Source organism: Bos javanicus, chromosome 14, assembly GCF_032452875.1.
Source record: "Bos javanicus breed banteng chromosome 14, ARS-OSU_banteng_1.0, whole genome shotgun sequence".
NCBI lineage: Eukaryota > Metazoa > Chordata > Mammalia > Artiodactyla > Bovidae > Bos > Bos javanicus.
In genome coordinates this window covers 8,083,962-8,109,307 of record NC_083881.1, presented here as the reverse complement: position 1 = coordinate 8,109,307, position 25,346 = coordinate 8,083,962, and the positions used below count along the sequence as shown (strand labels likewise).

The 25,346-nt window shown below is 50.7% G+C and overlaps 1 protein-coding gene across 1 annotated transcript in view; it reads left to right on the top strand.

Annotated features, from left to right (window-relative positions):
* TG (thyroglobulin) overlaps positions 1 to 25,346 on the top strand; it is a 235,215-nt gene that overhangs the window by 188,929 nt on the left and 20,940 nt on the right. The window contains exons 42-45 of the mRNA XM_061438544.1: positions 5,083 to 5,247; positions 6,696 to 6,863; positions 20,716 to 20,897; positions 23,351 to 23,458. Of these exons, the coding sequence (XP_061294528.1) occupies positions 5,083 to 5,247; positions 6,696 to 6,863; positions 20,716 to 20,897; positions 23,351 to 23,458 (623 nt within the window). The remainder of the gene's footprint in view (positions 1 to 5,082; positions 5,248 to 6,695; positions 6,864 to 20,715; positions 20,898 to 23,350; positions 23,459 to 25,346) is intronic.

The window sequence follows — 25,346 nt, the reverse complement described above, 5'->3', positions numbered from 1 at the left end:
TCCCGGGGTTTACTGCTTTCTAATCGCTTATCTTGCTTAGGCTGAATTTAAAGCTCTCTTACATTTGTTCCTCCCTACCTCTCTGTGCACATGCCTCTCTTACTCAGGAGAATTAACTAATCCATCCATTGATTCATCCATCCATTCACTTACACAGTTGCTGGATAACTCATTTAGTACCTGTGTTTCTGAGTTCTAAGTCCTAATCTTAAAGCTATGACCAACCTAGACAGTATATTAAAAAGCAGAGATGTTACTTTGCCCACAAAAGTCTGTCTAGCCAAAGCTATGGTTTTTCAAGTAGTCGTGTATGGATGTGAGAGTTGGACCATAAAGAAGGCTGAGTTGAAGAATCGATGCTTTTGAACTGCAGTGTTGGAGAAGACTCTTGAGAGTCCCTTGGACTGCAAGGAGATCCAACCAGTCAACCCTAAAGGAAATCAGTCCTGAATATTCATTAGAAGGACTGATGCTGAAGCTGAAACTCCAATACTTTGGTCACCTGATGGAAAGAACTGACTCATTGGAAAAGACCCTCATGCTGGGAAAGAGTGAAGGCAGGAGGAGAAGGGGGTGACAGAGGATGAGATGGTTGGATGGCATCACTGACTCTATGGACATGAGTTTGAGCAAGCTCTGGGAGTTGGTGATGGACAGGGAAGCCTGGCATGCTGCAGTCCTTGGGGGCGCAGAGTCAGACATGACTGAGTAACTGAACTGACTGAAGTCCTAATCTGGGGATTCTGGGATTCCTGAAACCAGCTCCCATTCCCCTTAGCTGCTTGGGGTGATCAGACCCCTGGATTCACCTGCCATCCCTGCCTACTCCCTCAAGAGTGGCCACCTGCCTTCTTTCCTTTTCTCTAATCACTTCCTTCCATCAAAGCCCACTCAAGTCCTACATCTGAGCAGCTTCCTCTGGACTACTCTCATGCCCAGAGTGGGAAGAGATTTCTGGGCATGAGAGATCTCTTCCCACTCTGATCTTTGAAAGCACATGAATTTCTGCTTGTTCTCTTAACCCTGATGATAGAGAGCCTCATGTGGAGGCCACTAATATGTGTATCCTGCTGGATACAGTCCATATTTTCAACAAGCAGGAAGTGAGCTTGAGCACAATTGCAGGACAGAGATCACAAGGGACTTGCTACCTGTCACTTGGTGTGTAACTGCAGGCTTGAGTGACTTGAGAATAAGTCAAATTGTAGGAGTTAAACACATGGATAACAATATCCACCATGATCATTACAACTAACTTTACTGAATGATAATTCCATGTTAAGTAGTTGGCTTCCATTATTTTATGTAATCCACATAGCAGCTCTGTGAATGTTCATGAAAATAGCCCCATTTTTCAGATCAGGAGCTGGAAGCCCAACATGACAAAGGGAATTGGCAAGATGGCCACAGGCAGAGCTGGGGTCAAAACCCTGGTGGGCCCAAACCCCGGACCATGCCTTTCCGCTTTGCTTTGACCTCACATTCACACAGGGATGGAAAGGGCGGCGACCAGAGGCATAAGACAGAGGACGCACAAGGTTAGAGCAGGTTGCAAAGGTTGGAATCCCGGTGCTGTCCCTCTCCAGCTGTGACACACAGGACAAGTGGCTTGATCTCCGCCCTGAATTTCATCACCTGTAAGGCTCAGATAACCCAGTCCCTGCCGCCCCCCCCCCCGACCTTGCAGGGTTGCTCTTTGAGAGTAAGTCAGCCTTTATGAGCACAGCGTCCTGGAGCGTGTGACACATAGTGAGTGCTGTTTAAATGAGAATTGCCACCATCCTTGTTACGTCTCCCTGCAGGGCGCCTTCACAAGGTCTCAGCATGAATTAACTCCTTGATTCCACACTGTGCCCCCAGCGGGCACCCAGCTTCCCATCCACCCCCTCGCTCTTCACGAGTGATCATCACTACCAGCCCCCCGCCACCCGCGACCTCACGGGTGAGAAATGCACAGTGGGGGGTGGGCAGAGAAGGGTGAGGGAGGCAGTGAGAGGAGCCTGCACCTCCCGGAGGGCTCATCTGCCACCCAGAGCCCCCCTCCTCACCCCCCAAAGAAAGGAAGGGCCCCCAGGCCCTCCTGGGATGGCACGTTTGTCACAGAAACTACCCCTCCTTGTTGCTTTCCGGGGAAGGACTGTGAGGGGTTCACTGAGGTGTCCCAGTCAAGAGTCTGTCTGTGTATGTAGCTGAGTGCCTGTGTGTTTCTGAGTGTGTCTGCGTGTGTCTTTCTATCTGTGTCTTTGTGTGAGAATATATGTCGGTAAGTGTGTGTGTGTGTGTCCTTGTGTGCGTGTGTGTGTATGACTATATCGTGAGGTGCCTCTCCATTTGACCATGTGGTCTGTGCCTGCGCTCGCCCAAGGGCAGGTCCTGACTCTGAAGCGACCGTTGTGGCTGACTGAGGTCAAGATACCTTCCCATGTTTGGAGGCTCCAGAACGAAGAAGCAGTGGTCAGCACTTGTGGTTTTTGCCCTGTGCTATTTTTAAAGTTAAAAAGAAAAAAAAAAAGCGGAAACTCATTGCCACTCGATAGCTAGGTCAGATTTAGATAAAGTTCGGGCCCAGAGCTGCGGATGGCTGGCTGGGGTGACAGGGTGGGCTGGAGAGAACCCACTCCAGTCCCGGGTCTGCGGAGCCCCGTGGTGCCCACAGCAGCGGAGACCTCTCTGCCTTCCGTGGGGAGGACTCTGCCCCCTTCTCTGGGCATCCTCATAGTGACCTGTGAAGTTGGTTCATCATCCGCATTTACAGATGAGGAAACTGAGGCCCCGGGGGCCACTCACTGGCCCAAGGTCACTTCATCAGTGAGCGGCAGGGTTGGGGTTTGAACCCGGTTCTTCTGCCCCCTAAGCCCCCTCTCTCTGCACAACTCTGTGTACCACCCCCTCCTCCCACCCGCAGTTCTTTGTCTTCAACCAAGTGCTTCAAAGTGAGGGCTGAGCTGGCAGTTGGCTTGTTTAACCACCGATTTTCCATGAAGAACATGGTTTCCTTCAGAAAGATCAATTAAGACAAAGTCCTTGCAGAGAAAAACGTTCTCTGAGGCATCTTGGCAATATTAGTGTGACCCACGCTGTTAACCACTTCCTCACCGTATCAGGGACTCTGGCTTTTTATATCTGTAGAAAGTGTAGAACACATTAGAGGGCCCCCTCCTGAAACCCACGTCTCCTCACGACCTACCCGTGGGTCAAACCAGCCCACCTCAGCCTCCTGCACTCTGGCAGCTCAGTGTGTAATTTAGAAGGGCTTTGACCTTGAATATCTTTAGTGTGTATTAGTGTGTGTGTGTTTTCCCTTAAGACTGAGCATCTGCGGTGGTCTTCATCATTGGAAACAAACCCAAGGGCCCAGGGACTCAACCCATCATGATGGTGAGGGTTCAACCATCGTGAACCTATTCACTGCCGACCATTGCTGACCTCCAGGCCCTGGGTTGGTTGGTGTTTTTCTTGTATTACTGCTTAAACCTGGAGTTAGGACTTGCCCTGGTTAACAGATGCTGAAGCTCAGAGCAAGTCTTTGACTGGAGACCCACAGAGCCCCTCTGTGCCTTAACCCCCATCATCTACAAAATCAGATGATAATTCCCCCTGCCTCGTGGGATGATTGTGAAGCTTAAGTAAATTATGTGGGTGTGTGCTCAGTCATGTCCAACTCTCTGTGACCCCATGGAATGTAGCCTGCCAGGCTCCTCTGTCCATAGAATTCTCCAGGCAAGAATACTGGAGTAGGTAGCCATTCCCTTCTCCAGAGGATCTTCCCAACCCAGGAATTGATCTAGACCCTTCTACTTTCTTCCTGGGGTCCTGAGCACAGTACGCTCTGAAGCCTGACTGTCTAGAAGCCACAGGCTGTTTCTGCCTCTGATAAGATTTTTGTGCTTGGCTAAGTTGCTCATTTCCCTGTTTCTTTATTACCATGTTTATCAAATGGAGACAGTAACAGCTGCTAAGGTACACAGCTATTGTGAGGACCCAATGAGATAAAACAAGATTAACTCAAGTTAATTGAAGTCTCCAGTCAATGGCCGTTCTGCTACTGTTGTTAGAGGTGGCATTGTGAGAAATGGTGGTGATGCCAGCAGTCCCGCCCTGGCTGTCTCAGATTCCGTGGGGGGCCCCAGCCTATGTCTGAGCTGGAGGGAGGGGTTGACCCACAGAGGACAGGCCCCAGGATCCTACCCTGCTCAGCTAAACTCTTCTACCCCGGGCGGAAGATCCAATCCCACCAACCGTCCAGGCTGAGACCCACTGCCCAGGACCTAGCAACCACCACCTGCCTTCTTAGAAAATGCTCCCAGAGACCTAAAGATTTTACGGAGACTTACAATGACTGCCAATACAATTTATTTCACGATGACTGTGTTTCCATCACCTTCTAGGTAGGCATCTATTTTCAAGTCTGACTCTATCTTAACCGAGCCAGGAAAGCTTGCTATTTAAGAAATCCTCAGGAGGCGTTGGTGGGATGTACCCACCTTTTGTGGAGTCCTCTTCTCAGAGGACAGTTCTGATTTTTGTCCCTGCTCAACCACCGTCAACTCTTTGTCTCAATATGCAACCTTAGTTTGGGCTTCCCTGGTGACTCAGATGGTAAAGAATCTGCCTGCAATGCAGGAGACCCGGCTTCCATCCCTGGGTTGGGAAGATCCCCTGGAGAAGGGCACAGCAACCCACTCCAGTGTTCTTGCCTGGAGAATCTCATGAACAGAGGAACCTGGTGGGCTACAGTCCATTGGATCGCAAAGAACTGGACTGCATGACTCACACACACACACACACACACACACAACCTTAGTTCATAGTCAGGACTGAAGACCACTCTGTCTACTGCCCTCACTTCACAGGTGAGAAACCTGAGGCCCAGAGAGACTCATTCAAGACCACACAGCATGTTGATGTGATATTGACCAGCCCTGACCTCCCAGACGCCTGTGGGCACTCGAGGGAAGGGTCCTGGGACTCCCACACCTGGAAGAAGGACGCAGAGCCCTGATGCAGCCCTGGGGTCTCTGGGCTGAGCAGGGCGTGGGAGATGATCTAGACTTTGGGCTCTGAGTCTGCTCTCTCTTCTAGGGTGGCTCTGCGCTCTCCCCTGCCGCAGTCATCAGGCCAGAGAGGGCTCGGCAACAGGCAGCTGCTTTGGCAAAGGAGGTTGGCTGCCCCAGCTCGTCTGTCCAAGAAATGGTGTCCTGCCTCCGCCAGGAGCCGGCCAGAATCCTCAATGATGCCCAGACCAAGGTGGGCACTTGTATGTGAGTTGGGGACGGAGGGATCTTTTACAAGTGGAAACCAGGCCAGAAAGGAGACAGGACCCACCCAAGGCCACGCAGTAGGCTGGTGACCAGCTGGGGCCAAATGCATATTCCCTGACCACCCCCCCACCTCCCTGAGCTGTGCCTGGGCTGCAGTACGTCATGGACCAAACTCGGGTCCTGAGGATCGACTGGTCTCTGTGCACCAGATTTTGTCTGTACTATGGGGATAATAGGGTTTCCCAGGTGACTCAGTGGTAAAGAATCCACCTGCCAATGCAGGAGACCCAGGAGACCTGGGTTTGATCCCTGGGTTGGGAAGATTCCCTTAGAGGAGGAAATGGCAACCCACTCCAGTATTCTTGCCTGGGGAATTCCATAGACAGAAGAGCCTGGTGGGCTACAGTCCATGGGGTCCCAAAGACTCAGGCACGAGCATGCACGCAGAATGGGGTTAATAACGGGACTCTTACAGAGTAGAGAAGATGAAGTGACATCTGTAAAGGGTCTTGCTGGGATCATGGTGTCACCTGGTCAGGTCACAGTAACATGCACTGAGTACTGTGGACAGGGCTGCAGTGCAGCGAGGCCACCACGCCCCTTAGACATGGCAGCTGTGTGCTTCTTCTCCAACGTATAAAGATGGTGCTACAGCCCCCAGGCTCCCTGCCTGGCCCTGATATTGACAAAGGGGACTCTAGAAAGAATAACTTGTCATCTGAGCTGAGGCTTTCATCCCTTCTGCAGCGGGCCTGGACTCATGGACCTGGAGCAAGTCTTATCCTCAGCTCTTCCAAATATGAGCTAATCAGACTGTGACTAAAGCTGATAAATTTCCTGTCATGTCCTGCCTTTGGCCACCATCACGATCCATATCCCCTACAGGCTCAGGCTTACCCTTCCTCCCAGTGGATTTGTTGTCATCTCGGTGGGAGGTTCTGGGATGCTCTCCTAGGGACTAGTCACTGCTCCGAGTAAGACTCGCCATCCTGACCCCAGCACTGTGGCCTGGTGTCCTGCCTGCTTGCTGTTCTGGCCACGTTACTCTCTTTCCCAGTAGAGCTTTGGGTGAATAGCCAGCATTGGTGCTCATTATGGTTAAGACTTGATTAAGCGAAGCAACTGTGTTGTGCTCAGTGGCTCAGTCGTGTCTGACTCTTTGTGACCCTCTGGACTATAGCCTGCCAGGCTCCTCTGTCCATGGGATTTTTTAGGCAAAAATACTGGAGTGGGTTGCTCTTTCCTTCTCAAGGGGATCTTCTCTACCCAGGTGTTGAACCCTCATCTCCTGCATCTCCTGCATTGGCAGGTGGGGTTCTTTACCACTGAGCCACTGGGGAAGCCCCTGGTGAAGCAGTACAACTGGCTATTTCAGTATCAGTTTTTGAGGATGAAGTCTATATAAACCATGACACCACTTTGCACCTGATGCAGCTTCTGGCTGTGAGTGGTCCTTTCCACTACTGGGGTCCGGTGGTCGACGGCCAGTACCTCCGAGAGACCCCAGCCCGAGTGCTGCAGAGGGCCCCACGGGTCAAGGTGGATCTGCTCATTGGAAGTTCTCAGGACGACGGGCTCATCAACAGAGCCAAGGCTGTGAAGGTAGGTGGGAGGGGCCTTAGGGTGTGGCCCAGCGACTCTGGACCTAAGCGAGACCTTGGTCAAGAGTCATGGACTTGCTTGCTTGTTATTTTCAAGACAGTCACTGGAAAACTACATGTACACAAGCTCTGTAAGGAATTTAGGAGATGGTAGTGGGGGTGGGGTTCAGAAATAAGACACCTGCTGTGCTGTGAGCACCACAGACACAGACACATCCAGAAACTACATCTGTGAATGTATGAATCACAGTGGGAAACCGTCAGCAAGGCTGACTCAAGAGCTCTGTAGCTTCAGGGTTCCAGCTGTGCATACCCCTTGTACCCACGAAGGATGCCTATCCCACAGAGCCTAGGAGGAGAGGTGGGTGGATGAAGGCAGTCTGGCAGGGAAGCCCAAATGTGAGCCTTGTGGCTTGTTTGGAGACACAGCAGAGTGTGAGGGACTCGTGGGGTCATTTATCTGCCTGAGCATATGCTTCCTGCTCAGACCAGAGAGGCCATCACTCCTCACTAGGATGTGGCCACCCCTGGGAAGGGGTCGGGCACACTGGCCCCTGGCCCACCCCCTTCTCTGTTCCTGATGGCCCTCTAGGTTGTCAACCTGGGATGGTGGTCCCAGCTCATGACACACACAGAGGACAGACAGTCAATGTTGGCTCAGTTTGACTCTATATAAGGCAGTATCATTGGAATTAATAACAGCAAATAAGGATCATTAACACAACTGAATGGGATCTCTCATCCTTTGGATTATTCTATTCCCTTGGGTAATCTACCTCCTGTGGGGGAATCTATCTTAGAGCAAAAGAAAAAAAAATGCAAACTACCATTTTGAGATGAGATATGTTAATATATAAAGGTATTAGTCACAGCATTAATTGTTATAGCAAAACATTGGAAGCAACTCAAATATCCATGAACAGGGAAATGGTTAACTGAATGAAGATACACATGAACTATTGGATATATATAATGTAGATGCTAAAAAGAATGAACCAGGCCCATCTCTCCTGTCTTGAGGATGCCTGTGATATGTTATTGAATGGAAAACAAAAGTCAGAACCCAGAGATGTGTGAAATTAAGGTAGTATTCGTATATTTAAAAAAACAGTGTATATCTGTAAATATGTAAGTGTGTATAATTGTATATATTTCTATGTGAAAGAATAAACAGCAATTAACGTGGACTATCTCAGGAGGTGCATCGGTGTGAAAAAGAATTTTCATAATACTATGAATTTAGTATTATGAACATTACTAACGTACATATGTACACATTATCTATAACATATATGCGTATATATGTGCCTATACAGGTATGTATGGGCTTCTCTGGTGGCTCAGTGGTAAAGAATCCATCTGCCAATGCAGGCAATACGGGTTCAATCCCTGGTCCAAGAAGATTCCCTGGAGAAGGAAATGGCTACCTACTCTAGGATTCTTGTCTGGAGAACCCCATGGAGCCTTGCGTGCTACAGTCCATGGGGCTGCAGTCGGACATGACTTAGCGACTGAACAACAATACCATGTATATGTGTATAAATAGAGAGCTGTGTGTGTGTGTGTGTGTGTGTGTGTGTGTGTGTATTAGGAGGTGGCATACGGCACAGCTTATTCACTATCAGCTTCCATTGGTTGGCTCACAGCCATGGAGAAGGAATTTTGCCTCTGATCCATCTCTACGTTTTTCTGCCATGCATCCATCTATGACTCAGCCCTTTATTTCGAGGGTCTGCAACTTGGTTATGAACCAGACTGACAGTTTCACTGAGGAAAGGCTGAAACAAGGCCGCTCTCCACCACTAGCCCTGGGCTTTTCTTTAAAGCAGTGGCTCTTCAAATTACTTTTGATCAAGTCTGTCATCAATTAAAAAGTAGGAAGCTTAGTCATTCGAGTATTAATAGTATACATGCATAGTCCTATACCAATTGTTATAAAAGATTCACAAAAACAGAACTTTTTAAAGCATGAGAAAGAAATGAATGTCCTTTCTTGCTGCACGCTCTACATCCTCCATGTGGGAGACAGTGCCCTACAGCACGGGCAGGTTGGAAAGACGTGTGCATCAGCCCTGGAGTCCCTTCCATGCAGTTCCTCATTTCACATGACCCGGCAGGGGAGGACATGGGAAGCTTTGTGCAGAAGATATTCTATCCTCTAAGCTCTAAGCCTTTGGACCATGCACTGAAAATGCATCCTAGCCCATCTCCAACCTTAGGGAGAGGGGAAGAACTGCATTCCTGGGAGCCTAGGGAGCATCCTAGACAGGGGGAAGCAGGCCCCGGCAGCAAATTCCTAGACACCCCTAACTCCTGGTGGAAAAGCCATCCATCCACTGGAACCGGGGGAGGGGAGCTTTTATTTATTAATTTGTAAGCTTTTTATTTTATATTGGAGAATAACAGATTAACAATATTGTGAGAGTTTCAGGTGGACAGCGAAGGGACTCAGTCATACATATACGTATATATCCATTCTCCCTGAAACGCCCCTCCCATCCTGGCTGCCACGTGGCATTGAGCAGAGTTCCCTGTGCTCTACAGTGGGTCCTTGTTGGTTGTCCGTTTTAAATATAGCAATGTGGACACGTTGGTCCCCAGCTGATGGACCTGGTGCTAGAGTTGACCATAGGACAGCTCAGGTTTATATCTTGGGGGTGATGACAGCCCAGTGTAAGAGGATGGTCTGTGGCTGCCTTGGTCTTTCCTCTCCTGGCAGCATCTTGGGATTTTGCCAGCTCTGCCCTGACTCTCAGAGCCCCCATGGCAGGGAGCCCAGATCCAGAGGACTGGCAACCCTCCGCAGCAATGTGTTTCCATCCCTCTCATTGAGTTTCCCTTTAGAGGCTTTCAAGGAGCTGTTTCCTTGGTCCACTTGCAAAGAAAGATGGTGTCTGCTGACGAGAGCTCTCTGCCCACATCAGGAGGCGGGTAGGGGGCCAGGCTCCAGATCAGGGACCTGGCCGGCAGGTCCGGGTGGAGTAGCGCCCGGCTGTGTTCCGGTCTCTGCTTGTATCCAAACCCGTCCCAGCCAGTGCTCCTTTAGCGCCTTCGTTCTGGTTAGACTGTCCCTGTCTTACTTCCCTCCCGTGTTTGTCCTCCTGTGAACAGGCACTAGTGCAGCCATTGGCAGGGTCTTGGGAGACTATGTCCCTCTGGGAACTCACCCAGGGGCTGACTGGAAATTTGGGAGGAAGAAGGATGTGGTAACAGTCAGGCTTGGGGCCAAATGCACACTTGCAGAGCCATCACGTGTACATGCTTGCATCTCCTGGACTGACCTGTACCTCCAGCCCGACTCTCTATCTCCCTCCCGGGCTTTTCCCTTGAACCCTAGACTGGCTTAGCCCAGGGTCTACTTGGCATCCTCACTGAGAGGTCTCATCGCTTCTCACTCTTAACATAGCCAGAGGAACTGCTGATTCCACTGATGCCCTCCCCCAGCCCCAACCAGCTTGTCCTCCACTGTCCACCATTGTAATAAACAGTAGCTCCTGCTTCTGCAGGCGCAGGCTCCAAACCTCTCTTTCTTGCTCCCAGCTTTCCATCAGCACGTCTGTGTGGCTGTATCTCAGAACGTTTCCAGCCCTCTCTCCCCACCACTTCTGCCTTCACCCTGACCCATGCCATCATCTTTCTCCAGGATTTTTATAATGGCCCCCAACCATTGTCCAGCTTCTGGTTTTGCCTCTTACGAGGTGTAAGAACCACCATGGCTGGAGTAATCCCTTCACAGGATAAGTCAGATCCCTTCATTCCTCAAAGTCCTCCAGTGGCCTCAGCTCACACAGGGGAAAGCCCCAGTCCATCACGACCGCTATCTGATACGGTCTCTGACCTCATCTGCTGCCGCTCCCTTCTCGCTCACTGTGCTTCAGCCCAACTGGTCTCTGTGGCAGTCCTCAGATCTGCCGAGCACACTCCCACCTCAGGATCTCGGCACTTTCCGTTCCCTCTTCTAGAATGTTCTTTGGCTGTGCTGGTTCTTTTTTGCAGGTGCAGGCTTCTCTAGTTGTGGCTCGTTGGCTTAGTAGCTCTGTGGCACGTGGGACCTTAAGTTCCTGACCCAGGATCAAACCCTCGAAGGTGGGTTCTTAACCACTTCTTCTCCAGGTAACTCACTGCCTCACCTCCTTCAGAAAGAACTTGCTGGACCACTCTGGTACAGAGGGCACCACACCCCCAGCAGTCTTTCTCTCCCTTATCCTGCTCTGCATCCTCAGCACTTGTACCCCTGAATGTCATCTATTTGTCTATCATATTTCCTCCTCCACTAGAATGTGAGCACATATAAGTTGCCCTGAGCTCAGAGACTTTATCTGTTTTGCTTTCTGCTCTATTTCTGGTGCCTATAAAAGTGACTGGTACACAGTAAGTGCTCGATGAATCTTTATTAGTTTGAAAGAATAAAATTATGGATCTGACTTAGGAGTCTTTAAGGAAAGATTGGGTTGACCAAAACCAATAATTCATCCCCAACCAACCTTATGGATCAGGGATTATTATCACTAATTTTCCAATGAGAAACCAGTTCAGAGAGAAGTCAGAATTCAAATCCAAGTCTGTCCAACTCCAAAGGCACTCTATTTCTATCCCAGCCTTCTGGGAAAAGCCAACCTCCCCTTCGTGAGCTTGCTGTCCACCAATGACAGCATGCTAGATGCTCACACGGACAGGAACTCAGGTAGAATCAGGGCCACTCAATGCAAAGGACTTCGCAATTCCTCCCCCACTCTTCTTTTATCTCAGCCATAACGCTATGAGGTCCATACTCATGAAGCAACACTTAACACCATTGTACTGAGGAAGAAACATGTTTTGAGAGCATTGATATTGTCCTCAGGTCACCTAGGGGCTTCCCTGGTGGCTCAGATGGTAAAGAGTCCACCTGCAGTGCAGAAGACCTGGGTTCAATCCCTGGGTCGGGAAGATCCCTTGGTGGGGAAAATGGCAACCCAGTCCAGTTCTTGCCTGGAGAATCCCATGGACAGAGGAGCCTGGTGAGCTAAAGTCCATGGGACCACAGAGTCAGACGCCACCGAGCGACTAAACACGCACGCATGACGGGTCACCTGACTAGCCATTTGCAAAGCCGAGTCCCCACTGCAGGTCCTCTGGCTCCAGTCGGGGGTGCTTTCTGTATTCAACTCTAGGAAATTGGGTGGTGGAAATGCACTAGCACCATCTACACCCTACAGACAGATCATAGCCCAGAGGAGTCCTCAGAGTCCTGCCTGGCACAGAGCTGCCATGGACCAGCATGGACACCCAAGTGGGAACCACGCTACCAGCTGCCCTCTGAATGTGGTGTTGAAGTTCCTTTTTTATTTCCAACAACCCTGCGCCCGCTTGCCCTCTGGGTTACCCTGCTTTGTCTCAGCCTGCTCGTGACCTGCATTCAGGGTTGGGCTGTGGGTTTCTCCATTTCCCCCTGGACAGCTCTGTAGCACTTGAGTCCAGCTGCCATTAGTCAAGGAGGAGCCCCGGGTGGCACATCCCCAAGGACCTTCATCCCAGCAATTCCTTCTCCCCAATCCTCCATCCATCCGTATCGGCCCCGCCTCTCCCACCCTGTCTGTGCTGAGAAGCAGGACAGATCCACTAGAACAGAGTCTCGAGCATGTTTTCCCAGCACAGAGACCTGTTCAATTAGTCATGCGACACTTAACAAGGTCACTTACTGTGCCCCCAACACTGTGCTAGGTGTTTGGGACATAAATACAAATTAAATTCCTGCCCTCGAGGAGCTCACAGTCAAGGAACAAAATAGAAAATGAGCAAAAATAAATCATTAAAAGGCAGTTTGATACACACTGTTTGGAGAGACAGACACCTACTGTAGGACCTCTGCACAGTTGGGGAAGAAGGGGTCATTGGACCCACAGTGGCACCGACAGCAGAAGTGACCCAGTGATGACGGAACTGGCCGGTACCCCGTCCCCTGAGCTGTCTGTCAGCAGAGCGCCAGAGTGTCCTGGGTGTCCATGGATTGTAATTAGGAGAATTTGAGCTCCCTAGAGCCTGAGCCTCAGTTTCCCTATCTGTAAAATCCGGAGATTATCAGTACATATCCCCATAAAGATGTTGAAAGAAAAAAATACAGGCAGTAAGTAGCATGTGCTCAATAAATACTAGCTTTTCCCTTGATTCTTTAACTGTGCTATGACAATCAATATCAAAGCTATTGTCCCCAGTCCAGAGAATTATCCCGAGGAGGCAGGAATACAAAGAGTGTATGATCACCGAACCACCTCGCCTGACCTGCGCCAGTTTTCCAAATCGTGGCAGATACATACACATGCTTTCCTCTCATTCCACTCTTGCATCAGTACCATCCAGAGCCCAACCCCAAACACACACCATCCAGCTTCCCAGGGAAAGTCATGAGAGAGGTAGATAGATATCCCTCCCACCCCAAGTGAGGCCCCAGACTCACCCGTCTGTCACAGCAGCAGAGACCCAATAAATTCCCTCAGCCCACAGAGGGTGGGTAGGGCTTCCAGCGAGTCCACGTGAAGACCCTCAGCCCCCAGCACCCCAGGCCGCCTGTGGCCCACCCGAGGAGCCTTAACGACACCAGCAGAGTTAACCACGTACCGGTGGTGCATCGCCGCGCCCTGAGATGCCTGCGATGGCTCTGTTCACAGAGAACGATCTTATTTTCTGAAGTAGCAGCTTTCCGTTGAAATTCTTCGTCAGTCACCGTGGTGGGGATTTTTCCCTCTTTTCTCTCTCTCTCTCTTCCTAACTGGTGAAATTGACAGTCTGCCTACATTAACCGGGCATTAATTTGCATGATCAAAAGCAGATTTGTTCCAAGAGGCAATGCTCTGCCTTCCCCTCCAAGCACAAGCATCTCCAAGGAAGGCGAGAAAAAAACCGCAATCGGCCCCCGCCGTGTTGCCCCTGAGCTTGGCTGGGAGTTGGCCTCATCCAGGAGCAGGTGGGGTGGGGGCCCTGCAGGGAGCTGGGAGGGGGAGGGCAGCCCATCTGAAAGTTGGAAAGTGGCACCTGGCAGCCCCAGGAGCTGGCATGAGCCCCAGCCCGGGAAAACCAAGCCTTTGGTGACAGATTACAGCAGAGGGGCATGCCAGAGTCTCAGGGAGCACATGGATTTCCTATGGAGAGAGACGGGGACTGCCACGCCGAATCCCCAGCCCTTTGGGGTGAAGAGATGCGAGGGTGCGGACCCTAGACATCCTGGGGCCTTCTGGAAAGCCAGGACCCAGAATCAGAAAAACAGGTTGGGATTCCTTGCTTTAGCCATGCCATGCAGGCAGCTGAACCAGTCTGAGAGCTAGCATCTCTTTAGTCTTTGAATGGGCACAGGGCAACCAACCCTGTAGTTAAGTGAGAACTTGTGTTTTTTTTTTTTCTTCTTCTTTTAGAATTTATTTTTAATTGGAGGATAATTGCTTTGCAATGTTGTGTTGCTTTCTGCCATACAACAACATGAATCAGCTCTGTGTGTGTGTGTGTGTGTCCCCTCTGTCCTGAGCCTCCCTCCCACCCCTCTAGGTCATCACAGAGCACCGAGCTGAGCTCCCTGCGCTAGACGGCAACTGCCCACTAGCTAGATATTTTACATATGGCAGTGCATATATTTCTATGCTACTCTGAGAGGGAAATGGCAACCCCATCCAGTAGTCTTGCCTGGAGAATCCCATGGACGGGGGAGACTGGCAGGCTACAGTCCATGGGGTCGCAAGAGTCGGACACGACTTAGTGACTAAGCCCACCGTGCTGCTCTCTCCGTTTGCCCCACCCTCTTTTCCTCTCTGTGCCCACGTGTCTACACCTGCACCTCCACGTCTGCGTCTCTGCTCTTGCCCTGCAGATACGTTCATCAGTGCCATTTTCTTAGATTCCCTGTGAATGCGTTACTCTATGGTATTTGTCTTTCTCTTCCTGACTTACTTCACTCAGTATAGCAGGCTCTAAGTTCATCCACCTCAGTTCAGTCGACTCAACGTTGTTCCTTTTTACGGCCAAGTGATATTCCATTGCTGTGTATATATACCACAATCTTTTTATCCATTCACCTGTCGATGGACGTCTAGCTTCCTTCCATGTCTTGGCTGTTGTCAATAGTGCTGCAATTAATATTGTGTTACATATGTCTTTCAGAATTATGGTTTTCTCAAGGTATATGCCCAGTAGTAGGATTACTGGGTCATAGGGTAGTTTTAGTCCTATTTTTTAAGGACTTCCAGGCAAAGGTAACAGCACCCAACCTTGGGAGCTGTATGTACCAAGACCCCTCCACGCTGGTGCTGTAACCAGCCGACCCTCAGCATTGTCACTCACCCGTGTCCCTAGTCTCAGTATCCCCTGTGCTCTGTGAAGGGAAAACCAAGGATCAATGGGTTTGACTCATTTCCCCCAAACAGTAAAAATATTTTCTGACTGTGCCAGTAAAAGATGAATGTAAGCCAGGCTGGATTCATTATTTATTTTTTTTAAGATTTTCTGATGCAGACCAGTTTTTAAGTCTTTATTGAATTTGTTGCAATATTGCTTCTGTCTAATATTTTGGATTTTTGGCCCTGGGTTGTGTGGGATCCGAGCTCCCCAGCCAGGGATGAACATGTACGCGCTGCCTTGGAAGGTGAAGTGTTAACCCACGGACTGCCAGGGCAGTCCCTGGATTCATTAGTATATGTTCACTATTATTATTAATTTTTTCTTCTGATTTAAAAAAAAATTAAAAGGAACATTGTATCATGGCCCCTACAATTACAACGCGGTCTGGCAGAGGCCTGCTGGAAGGTGAAGTCAGCCTTTGGTCTGGTCACTTCCACACCCAGTGGTCAGGGCAGGAGGGGTCAACACAAACTCTCTGAGGGCTCACCTCATGGCTCTGGGGAACGTTGTAACCCCCCACCCCCCAGCCCCCACCAAAGAGATCAGGCTCCTGGCTCACAGAGTTTATGTTCCAGGGAAAGGACAGTGGCAGTGGTGTGTAAACAAAGGAAATAGGAGTTTCAGATCATGGAGTGTGCTCTGAAGAAAGCTGTAACAGTAACAAGAGAGGAAAGGAAGCGATGGGGGAAAGCACTTTGCAGGGAGGTCGGGGAGGGGACTTCTGGTCCTGAGTGGTGAGAAGAGCCTGTCGTGAGTGGAGCCAGTTGAGGAGCTGGTGCAAAGACCCCGGGGCAGGGCTGGTTTGAGGGGCGAGAAGGCCGGATGCTGTTAAACCCAGTGGGTGATGGAGGGGGCAATAAGAGCGGAAAGCTGACCTGTTAGGCCATCTGAGCAGTGACTTGATTCTACTTGGAGGGGGCCATTATCAGAAAGTGCAAGCTAGAAAATGATACTCCTGATCAGTGAATTTGAAGAGCATTCTGGCGGCTCTATGGAAAACCGACTGTGGAAAGATAACAAAGGATTGAGAGACCAGACTGAGGTCCACTGTGAGGCCCAGGGGGCCAGCTGGTGTGTTAAGTTAGGGCTAAAGACACGGTAGAGGGGAGGCAGGCCCAGACTGGGGATACATGTAGCATCGGCAGTTGGGTGGGTGAGCTGGGAGTTCAGGAGCGAGTTCAGAGCTATAGATACAGACCTGGAAGAAAACCAAGAAATCTTGATTTCACAGAAAGCCAAGAAAGGAACGTGTTTGTGAAAGGAAGTTGAGGTCGAGGGTAGAACGTCATTGGAAGTGGTGTGAGATGAGGGCAGAGATCTGACCCCTGGACCTGACAAGATGTAGGTCCCGGGGGCCCTTGATAGGAGCGGTCTCAGGGGGGTGAGGGTGAGCCTGAGTGATGAGGGTAGGCTGAGGAGGGAGTGAGGAAGCCATCGTGTGCTTCCCAAACCCGCCCTCTTTCTGCTTCATCCCCGTCTCTGCTGGACACCAGCCATCGACGGTTTGCACAACCACTTCATTCATTGACAAGTTACCTCTTCGATTTTACCAGGCTGTTCTGTGGGAAGGTCTGTGTCCTGTTCACTTCAAACCGCTTAGCTGCTGGCCACAGTACGTCTCTAACGTATGCCCATTAAATGAAGGAGGATTTGTGTCTCCAGGTACCCTGGAGCTCTAGAGGATTCTGGGGACGTTTGTCCGTTCACTGCTCCTTTCAGCGTGCACCTGCTTGCCTTTGGAGATGCCTCTCTCGGTCTCTCTCTCCTCCAGCTTACAATGTCACAACCATTTTGCATAACTTCAAGGAGAGGAGAACCAGGGGCTCCTGGGCTTCCTGCTGGGGCTTTGTGGAGCTGGGGACACCAACGGGCAATGAATCTTCTGAGGCCGCACACAGAGCCAGGTCTGAACCCCACATTCAGTTCCCTAGGCCACCAGCATGCAAGGTGACTCTGGACCCCTCTGCAGTCTCTAAATGTTCCCCAGGGCTCCTCTAACTGTTCTGTGGGGCATATTCAGGGCAGCCCTATAAAACCACGCAGCTCAGATGTGCCAATCCCTGATGGCCCTTAATGAGCCCACGCCCAGCAAACCCGCCTCTGAGGAAGGTCCTGCCCATAATTACAGCTTGTGCCACTGGCCCCTGGCTTGGCAGTCACGTGGTGGCCCCACTCCCTCCCGCTGCCTCTTTAATTAAACCAGCAATGGCATCTGTGCTTCTGTCCGTGCCAAGCAGGAAGAGACCTGGGTCTTGCTGAAATCAGGCCCCTTTGCATCCACACACGCCCCGCTGTGTCCCAGGTCCACACTCCAGCCGTCTCTCCAGACTAGTGACCATGGACACTGTCATGTCCCAGCTCATCTGAGCGACTCAGGTCCTGTTAGAATGTGAAATGAATCGCAGTCTCGTGACAGCAGAAACTGGGACCTTCCTTTCAGCATTCTAGCTGTGGAACTGTTCAGGCTGTTTGAGGTGCTTCTAGTAAGGCCCGGGGCTTAATGGCGTGCTGCTCCTAAAAGCGACCTCTTTGTGGAAAGAATTTTCGCAGCACCAGGACAAGGTCAGTCATTCTCCAGCAGTGATTCCAAAGAGGAGTTCCAAGGGTCTGGCCCCACAGCCAGGGGCCCCAGCACGGATCAGGTCTTACTGTAAAACATGAGCTCCTCTGAGCCAGCTGAGCTGGGCCCAGGGTTGAGTCTGCATGCATCCAGCAGTAGGCTTCATGCTAACAGTGTGCACGTGTAACCTCAGGACAGTTTAATTAAGAGGGTAATGTTATCGTGCCCATGGCACGGAGAAGAAAACAAAGGCAGAGAGGTCCAGGAAGTCGCCGTGATGCACATCCAATACCTAGCAAAGCTGGCATCCAAGTCCAGGTCTTTCCAGCTGTGGGGATTTGAATCCAGGAGGTTTGACTTTGGACTTGCAGCTTCTCCTGTGTTATCTCTACGAAGGGCAAGGTCTTCACTATTCATTTTGTCCAGCACTTACAGAGCACCACACCAAGTCCTGTGGTTCAGGGGTTCCTCAGTGGTCCTGGAACAAGAATAGAACAAGAATAGCCCCTGGGGATTCAGTAAAGCATCCTGAAGGCACCCAGGGGCCCCTGCCTGCATCTGGGACAAGGAAAAAAAAAATCACTCACATCTACTGACCATGTGTGCCCAGATCTGTGTTGTGCCCTGTATATTAAAGTTTTGTTGGAATTTGACAGTGATTCTATGCAACTGCCCAACTCATGGTGATTTTGATATTTCAGTGAAATACACATGCTAAATGTTTAGCAATAATCGGAGTTATGTGAATGGTGACTAATATAATTGGGGGGATAAAATATGTCAAAAACTCAGAAAAGGGCAGATAATAACATGATGGTTTCCACCTAAACTATTAGAAGATTGTGAAGTCAATTAGATTGCAGGCAAGCATTTTGAATAGACTAGACCAAGACTAGAATACAATACAATACAATGAAAACTATCAGATACATCATAGATGTTAACAACGAGAATGAGTGTTACTTGTGAACATTACTACAGACCTTTCAGTGTGAGTGTGTGTGAATTCCGCATGTATCCAATGTCTTTTTTATTATAGATCATGATCAGAAATATTTGATAATATATGAATTATATAATAAACCCATGTTGATATAATAAACACTGATACAGTAGGCACATTCAGATTTAACAGGTATTAACATTTTTTGCCATATTTTCTTCAGATCTTTTTCCAAGAAATAACCCATTATAGGTAGAATTCAGACTAAGCCATCTTTGCACACCTCTCCCTATCTCCTTTCTTCATCTCTCCTGAAGCTGGCGTGTAGCCACCAGCAGACGTGCTTCTGATCAGTGATTCACATCTTGGTCCAGGCTCTTGGTGAGCCAGGCTGAAGGCAGCACAGCCTGTGACCCCAGTGGGTTGTGTCTCAGACAGCAGGGATTCCTTACTGATCATATCCACTCCTTGAATTCTAATCACAGGCCCGGTGTGCTTGGGAACGTTTAGGAAAACAATCTAGACACGTCAGGAAGTCCTGATAAGCACATGTTGGTGTTGACATAGGAGTCTAGAAATACGTAAACACACACCCCAGGACTGCACAGGGGCCGAGGGGCCTGGACCTCACGCTGGAGCTGCGTCTCCCTCCTCTCCTTGTCTTCAGAAGTAAGGAAACTGAGTCCTGGCGGGGGAGACATGGCCCTCCCCAGACTCTCCCAGGCAGACAGGACAAGTAAGGAAGGGAAGAAGGAAAAGGAGGAAGACAAATACCATACGAGTTCACTTGCAGGTGAAACAAACAACTGAACAAACCAAACCAAGCAACAGTAAACGCGTAGACACAGCAGGGGCCGAGTAGCGGTGATCAGAGGCGGGGGTGGGGGCAGGGAAGACGGGTAAAAGGGATTGACTTCAGTTTCATTTACTGTCTCAGACGTATGTGATGGGATGGAAACTAAACCTTTGGTGGGGAGTTCACGGTCGGGTACCCAGAAGTAGGAATAGAATGTGGTACACATCCAAGTCATCTAACGTTATAGACCAGTGATACTGCAGTTTAAAAACAGATTTTGAAAAGAAGAGAAAAGAAAGAAAACAAGAAAGAAAGAAAAGACAGGAGGGAGGGAAAGATGGGGGAAGGAAGCTAGACAGGAAGGAACGGAGGAAAGAAAGGAAGAAGGAAAGGGGAAAGACTTACTTCCAACTGGACGCCCATCCCCAGAGAGGTGCCTGGGGACCCCTCCCCATCCCCGCCCATCCTCTGTGAAATCGCCCTGCCCTCGGCCTCACCCTGCTCTGCTTCTCTTCATAGCACCTGTCCCGGATGAACGGTGTAACTATTTGCTTATTTTCCACCTCCACTCTCTAGAACATGAGGCCCGCGAGAGCAGGGACGCTTGATCAGGGCTCTCTGAACAGCATGCTCAGGGCTGTTTCCCAGGCCTGGCAAGCAGCTGGCCCTGGACCTAGAGTGGGTTTGTCAGTAGAAAAGGGTACAGAGAACATCCTTACGTTGACTGCTTGAGTCAGTGAAGGAGACGGGAGTCTGCTTTCCTAACGAAACCATGTGACAGGCTGGCTGAGCACCCACCGTGAGACCCAAGAGCAGCCTGCCGCAACGGCTGGCGTTCAGTGAGCGCTTGCTTGCTGCCGGCGCGCTTTTCCGTGCTTCACGTGTATTCAGCTTTTACTCTTTCTCGCAGCCCTGCCTGGGTTGGTGGGGGCGGGCTCTGCTCTGACCGTTTTCAGGCTGGGAGAGGGGGCACAGAGAGGTACAGCACTTGTTTAAGGTCACGCAGCTGGAAGGAGGCAGCGCTGGGATTCGCACCCAGGCAGTCTGGCTCTAGTACCCATGCCCATGGGCTTCACACCATCTGCCACTGCTTTCCAGAGAGAACATTCTAAACCAAGTGTTGGAGCGACGCTGACTCGAGGCCTTTCAGAATCTGATCGGGCGATTTCCGTATCTTTTTCTTTTTCAAGCAATTTGAGGAAAGTCAAGGCCGGACCAGTAGCAAAACAGCCTTTTATCAGGCGCTGCAGAACTCCCTGGGTGGCGAGGCAGCAGACGCCGGTGTGCAGGCTGCGGCCACGTGGTACTACTCCCTGGAGCATGACTCAGACGACTACGCCTCCTTCTCCCGTGCCCTGGAGCAGGCCACGCGGTGAGCCCCCTGGGCGCGCGGGTCTGCCTCCACGCGGGCGTGGGGATGCTCAGGCCATTTGGGGAGAACCGGGGCACAGTGCTGGTGCTTTTCGCTGCCTCCCTCATTTAGTCCAAAGTGCGGGCTGCCTGCCTGCATGGGGGAGACACGAGCAGTGACCCCTTCCTTCCCTCCATGGTACTTGCGCCTGCTGTATACACCCTGCACTTAGAAGCTGAGCTCAGCTGGTGCTGATGGAGAACCAGGGAGTGGGGCGCTTGGCGCAGAAGGGAACAGCCCAACCCAGCAGAGAGGACCGCTGTCCTCCAGTCCAGCAGTCTGGACCTAGGCTACCCTTGAGAACCGTGTAGGGAGCACTCGAAGGGTGGGGCAAGAGCCCAGGCCTCATAAGTGCTGGTATATATCTCTCAGATGGTTAAAAGTTCGCCTGCAGTACAGGAGACCTGGGTTCGATCCCTGGGTCAGGAAGATCCCCTGGAGGATGAAATGGCAACCCACATCATCATTCTTGCCTGGAGAATCCCATGGACAGAGGAGCCTGGTGGACTATAGTCCATGGGGTCACAAAGAGTCCAACAGGATGGAGTGACTAAGCATGAAATGTATTTTTAGGGTCCCTCAAGTGACTCTGCTTTTGGCCAGAATTCACCTTGCACAGGAAACACAGGCCTAGACAGGGGAAGGTTTGTGCCTGACGTCACACCTAGGATTGAGGACGCAGGGCTCCTGAGGCCGTGTGCCCCTTCCCCAGGATGCTGTTTCTACACTCACTGTTTATGGGCCTTGTTGCTCAAGGTCACTGCCTCCAGCTTCCTTCCCTGGGGAAGTCGGCCCAGGTCCCCCACCCAGGAGTGGTGAGTGGATGCCCCCAACCCATGCGTCTGCAGTCCATGCCTCTCTCTCTCTCATCACAGTCAAGAAACAGCCAGGTTCTGGGTCTCTCTGCCTGTGGAGCCCCTGGGATGAGACCACAGCGGGGACTCTAGCTCTTGAGTCACCTGTGAGTCCCCCGTGGCATGTTCTGGTTCCCTGGCGGGCGCCCCTCCATGGGGGGAGAACCTGGTTGGGGGGGGGTGTGGTTCAGCATCCTGTGGCTCCTTTCCTGTCCTTGGGGAGGTCCACACTGGCCCTTGCTCTCCGTCCCTGGGGACAGAGCTGCTGTCGAGGCTCGGAGGCCCCTGCTGAACTTGCCTGTGATGGAAAGAGCTGGACTGAAGGGTGTTGAGACACGCTTCCCTGCTTGGTCTCTCTGCCCAAGAGTCTGCGGTTTCCAATCAGAGCATCATTGGCTCCGAATAAAACTTTGTACCACCCCCTGGGACCTCAGGGCCCAAGAAGGCTCTAATTTTCCCTCCAGTGGAGAGTTCAGCTTTGAACCCTTTGAACCAAACGGCCAGCAGCTGTTCCTGGAGGCCCAGCCCCAGAATGGACCCTAAGGGCTCACAGATGTCCGACTCCTGGGCCCTGAGACGCTCACAGCCACGTCAGGACTGGCTCAGATCCATGTTGTGGAAAGAGCTCAGGCTAGAGTACAGAAACCCATGTTCCTTCCCGTTCCAGCTTTAGCCTGTAACTGTCTTTGAGAGTAATCCATGAGCCGGGGGCAGGAGCGGAGGTCTGAGGGAGGGCAGGTAACCCAGGAAGGCTTCACTGATGAGGGAGACTCCCGGCCGGGCTGACGCAACAGCCTTCACGGGCCTCCCTGCCTCCAGTGTCCTCGTCACAGTGTTACCAGGGTGGGCCTCTCTGAAGGTCTGCTCCTACCCCTGTCCTGCTCACCGTTCCTCTAGGGCCCATGAGCTGAAGACGGCTGCCTCCATCTGCACTTCGAGACTCACCCCACCAGCCACGTGCTCTCTGAGAACCTTCCCTGTGAGCCCTGGAAGTGCTGGTCTCCACCTCCGGAGGAGGCAGCCCTCCTCAGTGATGGACTTCCATGAGTCCATCACTTACCAGAATCTCTGCAGTGCTGGGCTCATGGGCCCCAGTTCTCAGCTGAGGACGTGGAGTGTCAAGGAGACGTAGAGATGCTGTGTGGGATTCAGAGCCTGGTAGCCCCAGACTCTTGAGGTCTCTGTCTTCTTTTTAAATTCATGATTATGTTCAGCTCCACAGTGTATTGTATTTATTTGACTATAAGACGTTTTGTTCCCAAGTTTTTGGGTAAAATTGATGATCTGGGAAGATGTTTCCCATGGGTCTCTTGACCCTGAGATGTGTCGTATGGACCACAGTGTGTGACCATGGCCATCCATGAAGCAGGCTGGACTGTGCAGGGGGCCCAGCTGGGGAAAGAGGAAAGCTGGGGATGCAAGGAGCAGGTGTGTTCTCTATGGGTGTGTGCAGAAGGGCTGGTAGCCCAGGGACCCTTACCTGGGAGAAACCTTTACCCAGCACAGTTGTCTATAGAGCTGGACATAGCTAGACACCCCCCTCTGTCTTCTTCTCACCAGAGACTACTTTATCATCTGCCCCGTGATCGACATGGCCAGCCACTGGGCAAGGACGGTCCGAGGAAACGTCTTCATGTACCATGCTCCAGAAAGCTACAGTCACAGCAGGTAAGGTGGCCGCGTGGCCACAGTGGGTATTTTCACGTGAAGGGAATTTGGCTGAGGGTCCCTGTCACTTCTGCGATCCACAGGGTAACAGAGAAAAGATGGTAGGACCTCCGTACAACTCCTGGTTCAATGACGTGGAACACATCGCTTAACTTTTCTGAGTCTCATCTGAAAAATGGGTAGAACAGTAATCGCCGCTGTATCTCACAGCATTGTAGGAAGGGCATTTAGGATAAAAGATGTAGAAAGCAGTTTGAGATTGCAACATTAGCTATTCATTGATTGACCTGGCTTGGGAGGAGGAGCCATCTTTATTAATCCTATATGTTTGTGCCTCTAAAAACTGAACAGTTAGCTTAATTTAAGAAAATGGCTTTCCAAAGTATAAAAAGATTTTTTTGCAACAAAAGGAAATAATGATCACCTAGAGATACCAGGTCCTAAATTCTAGAACCACTAAATGTGACCTCTTAAGGAAAAAGGGGCTTGTAGATGTGAACAAACTAGGGATCCTGATGCAGAAAAAAAAAAAACTATTCCTGAATTATCCCAAAGGATCCTAAATGCATTCACAAGTGTCCTTATAAGAGGGAGGTGGGGAGATTTGATACACATAGAAGAGGAGGAAGCAGAGTTTGAGTGATGCACATACAAGCCAAGACATGCCAGCACCACCAGAGTTGGAAGCATAAGTCCTGGCTTCTTCTCTGCAGCCTCCAGAGGCAGCATGGCCCTGTCCACATCTGGATTTGGGCTCAATAAATCCGGTTTTCTCTCCAGAACCATGAGACAGTAAATTTCTGTTGCTATAAGTCACCAGTTTACGGTAATTTGTTACAGCAGCTACGACAAACTAATACAGTCTCCCAAATATTCCAGTTTTCCTAAGCAAGCACTCACTGTTTACCTGGCTTCCCTTGACAGGTTTTTAAATTTGTAACACTGCACAGAATGTCTGGTAAAGAATCTTCCTGCAATGCAGGAGACCCAGGTTGGATCCCTGGGTTGGGAAGATCCCCTGGAGAAGGGCATGGCAACCCACTCCAGTATTCTTGCCTGGAGAATCCCATGGACAGAGGAGCCTGGCAGGCTACAGTCCATGGGGTGGCAAAGACTCAGACACGACTGAGCGACTAACACACACACACACACACACACACACACACACAGAACATCCATCTTTATGAGGTCAGCAGTGTTGAAATGACCTTCGGCATTTTACAGATAGAGAGTCTGAAGGTCAAGGAGCTTCACATGATTTCCCCGAAGACAAGCGGTGATTGGTTATAGAACAGTGAGCTACTCAGCTTCTCTGAGCCCCAGAGTTCTCTTTCCATGAAAACGTGTGGTTTCTCTGCTTAGAAGTCTGTCAGCCTGCTCCATTTCCTAGAGTCAAGCAACTGCCTCCAGGTTGTGGGAAGGGGAGTCATGTCAGGCGAGGATTCTGCTGAGAAGGCAGTCAGTAGAGAAGGAAGAGGGTGGTGAGGACAGTTGAAGGTCTGGACAGAGATGAAAGAAAGCCTTGTAACCCTGTGGCCACCGCGTCCTGGGGGGTCGGGTGTGGGAAGCCATTGATGGAGGCTGCCTTGGCAGCACCTCCCAAATGCCAGGGCTCTCAGGAATTCATTCCCGGGGCATTTCTTCAGTCTGGTCTGCCCTCTCTTCTAAGGTAGAGGTTATAGCAGAAGCTGTGAGCCTCCAGAAGTAAGCTCATCAAAAGCCTTCAACATGTGCATGTACTTTTGGACTCCAGAATTTTTCTGATAATTTTTTCATTTGTTTATCTAGTTTTGGCTGTGCTGGGTCTCCGTTGCTGCATGGGCTTTTTCGCTGGTTGCAGCGAGTAGGGGCTACTCTAGTTGCAGTGCGCGGGCTTCTCATTACACTG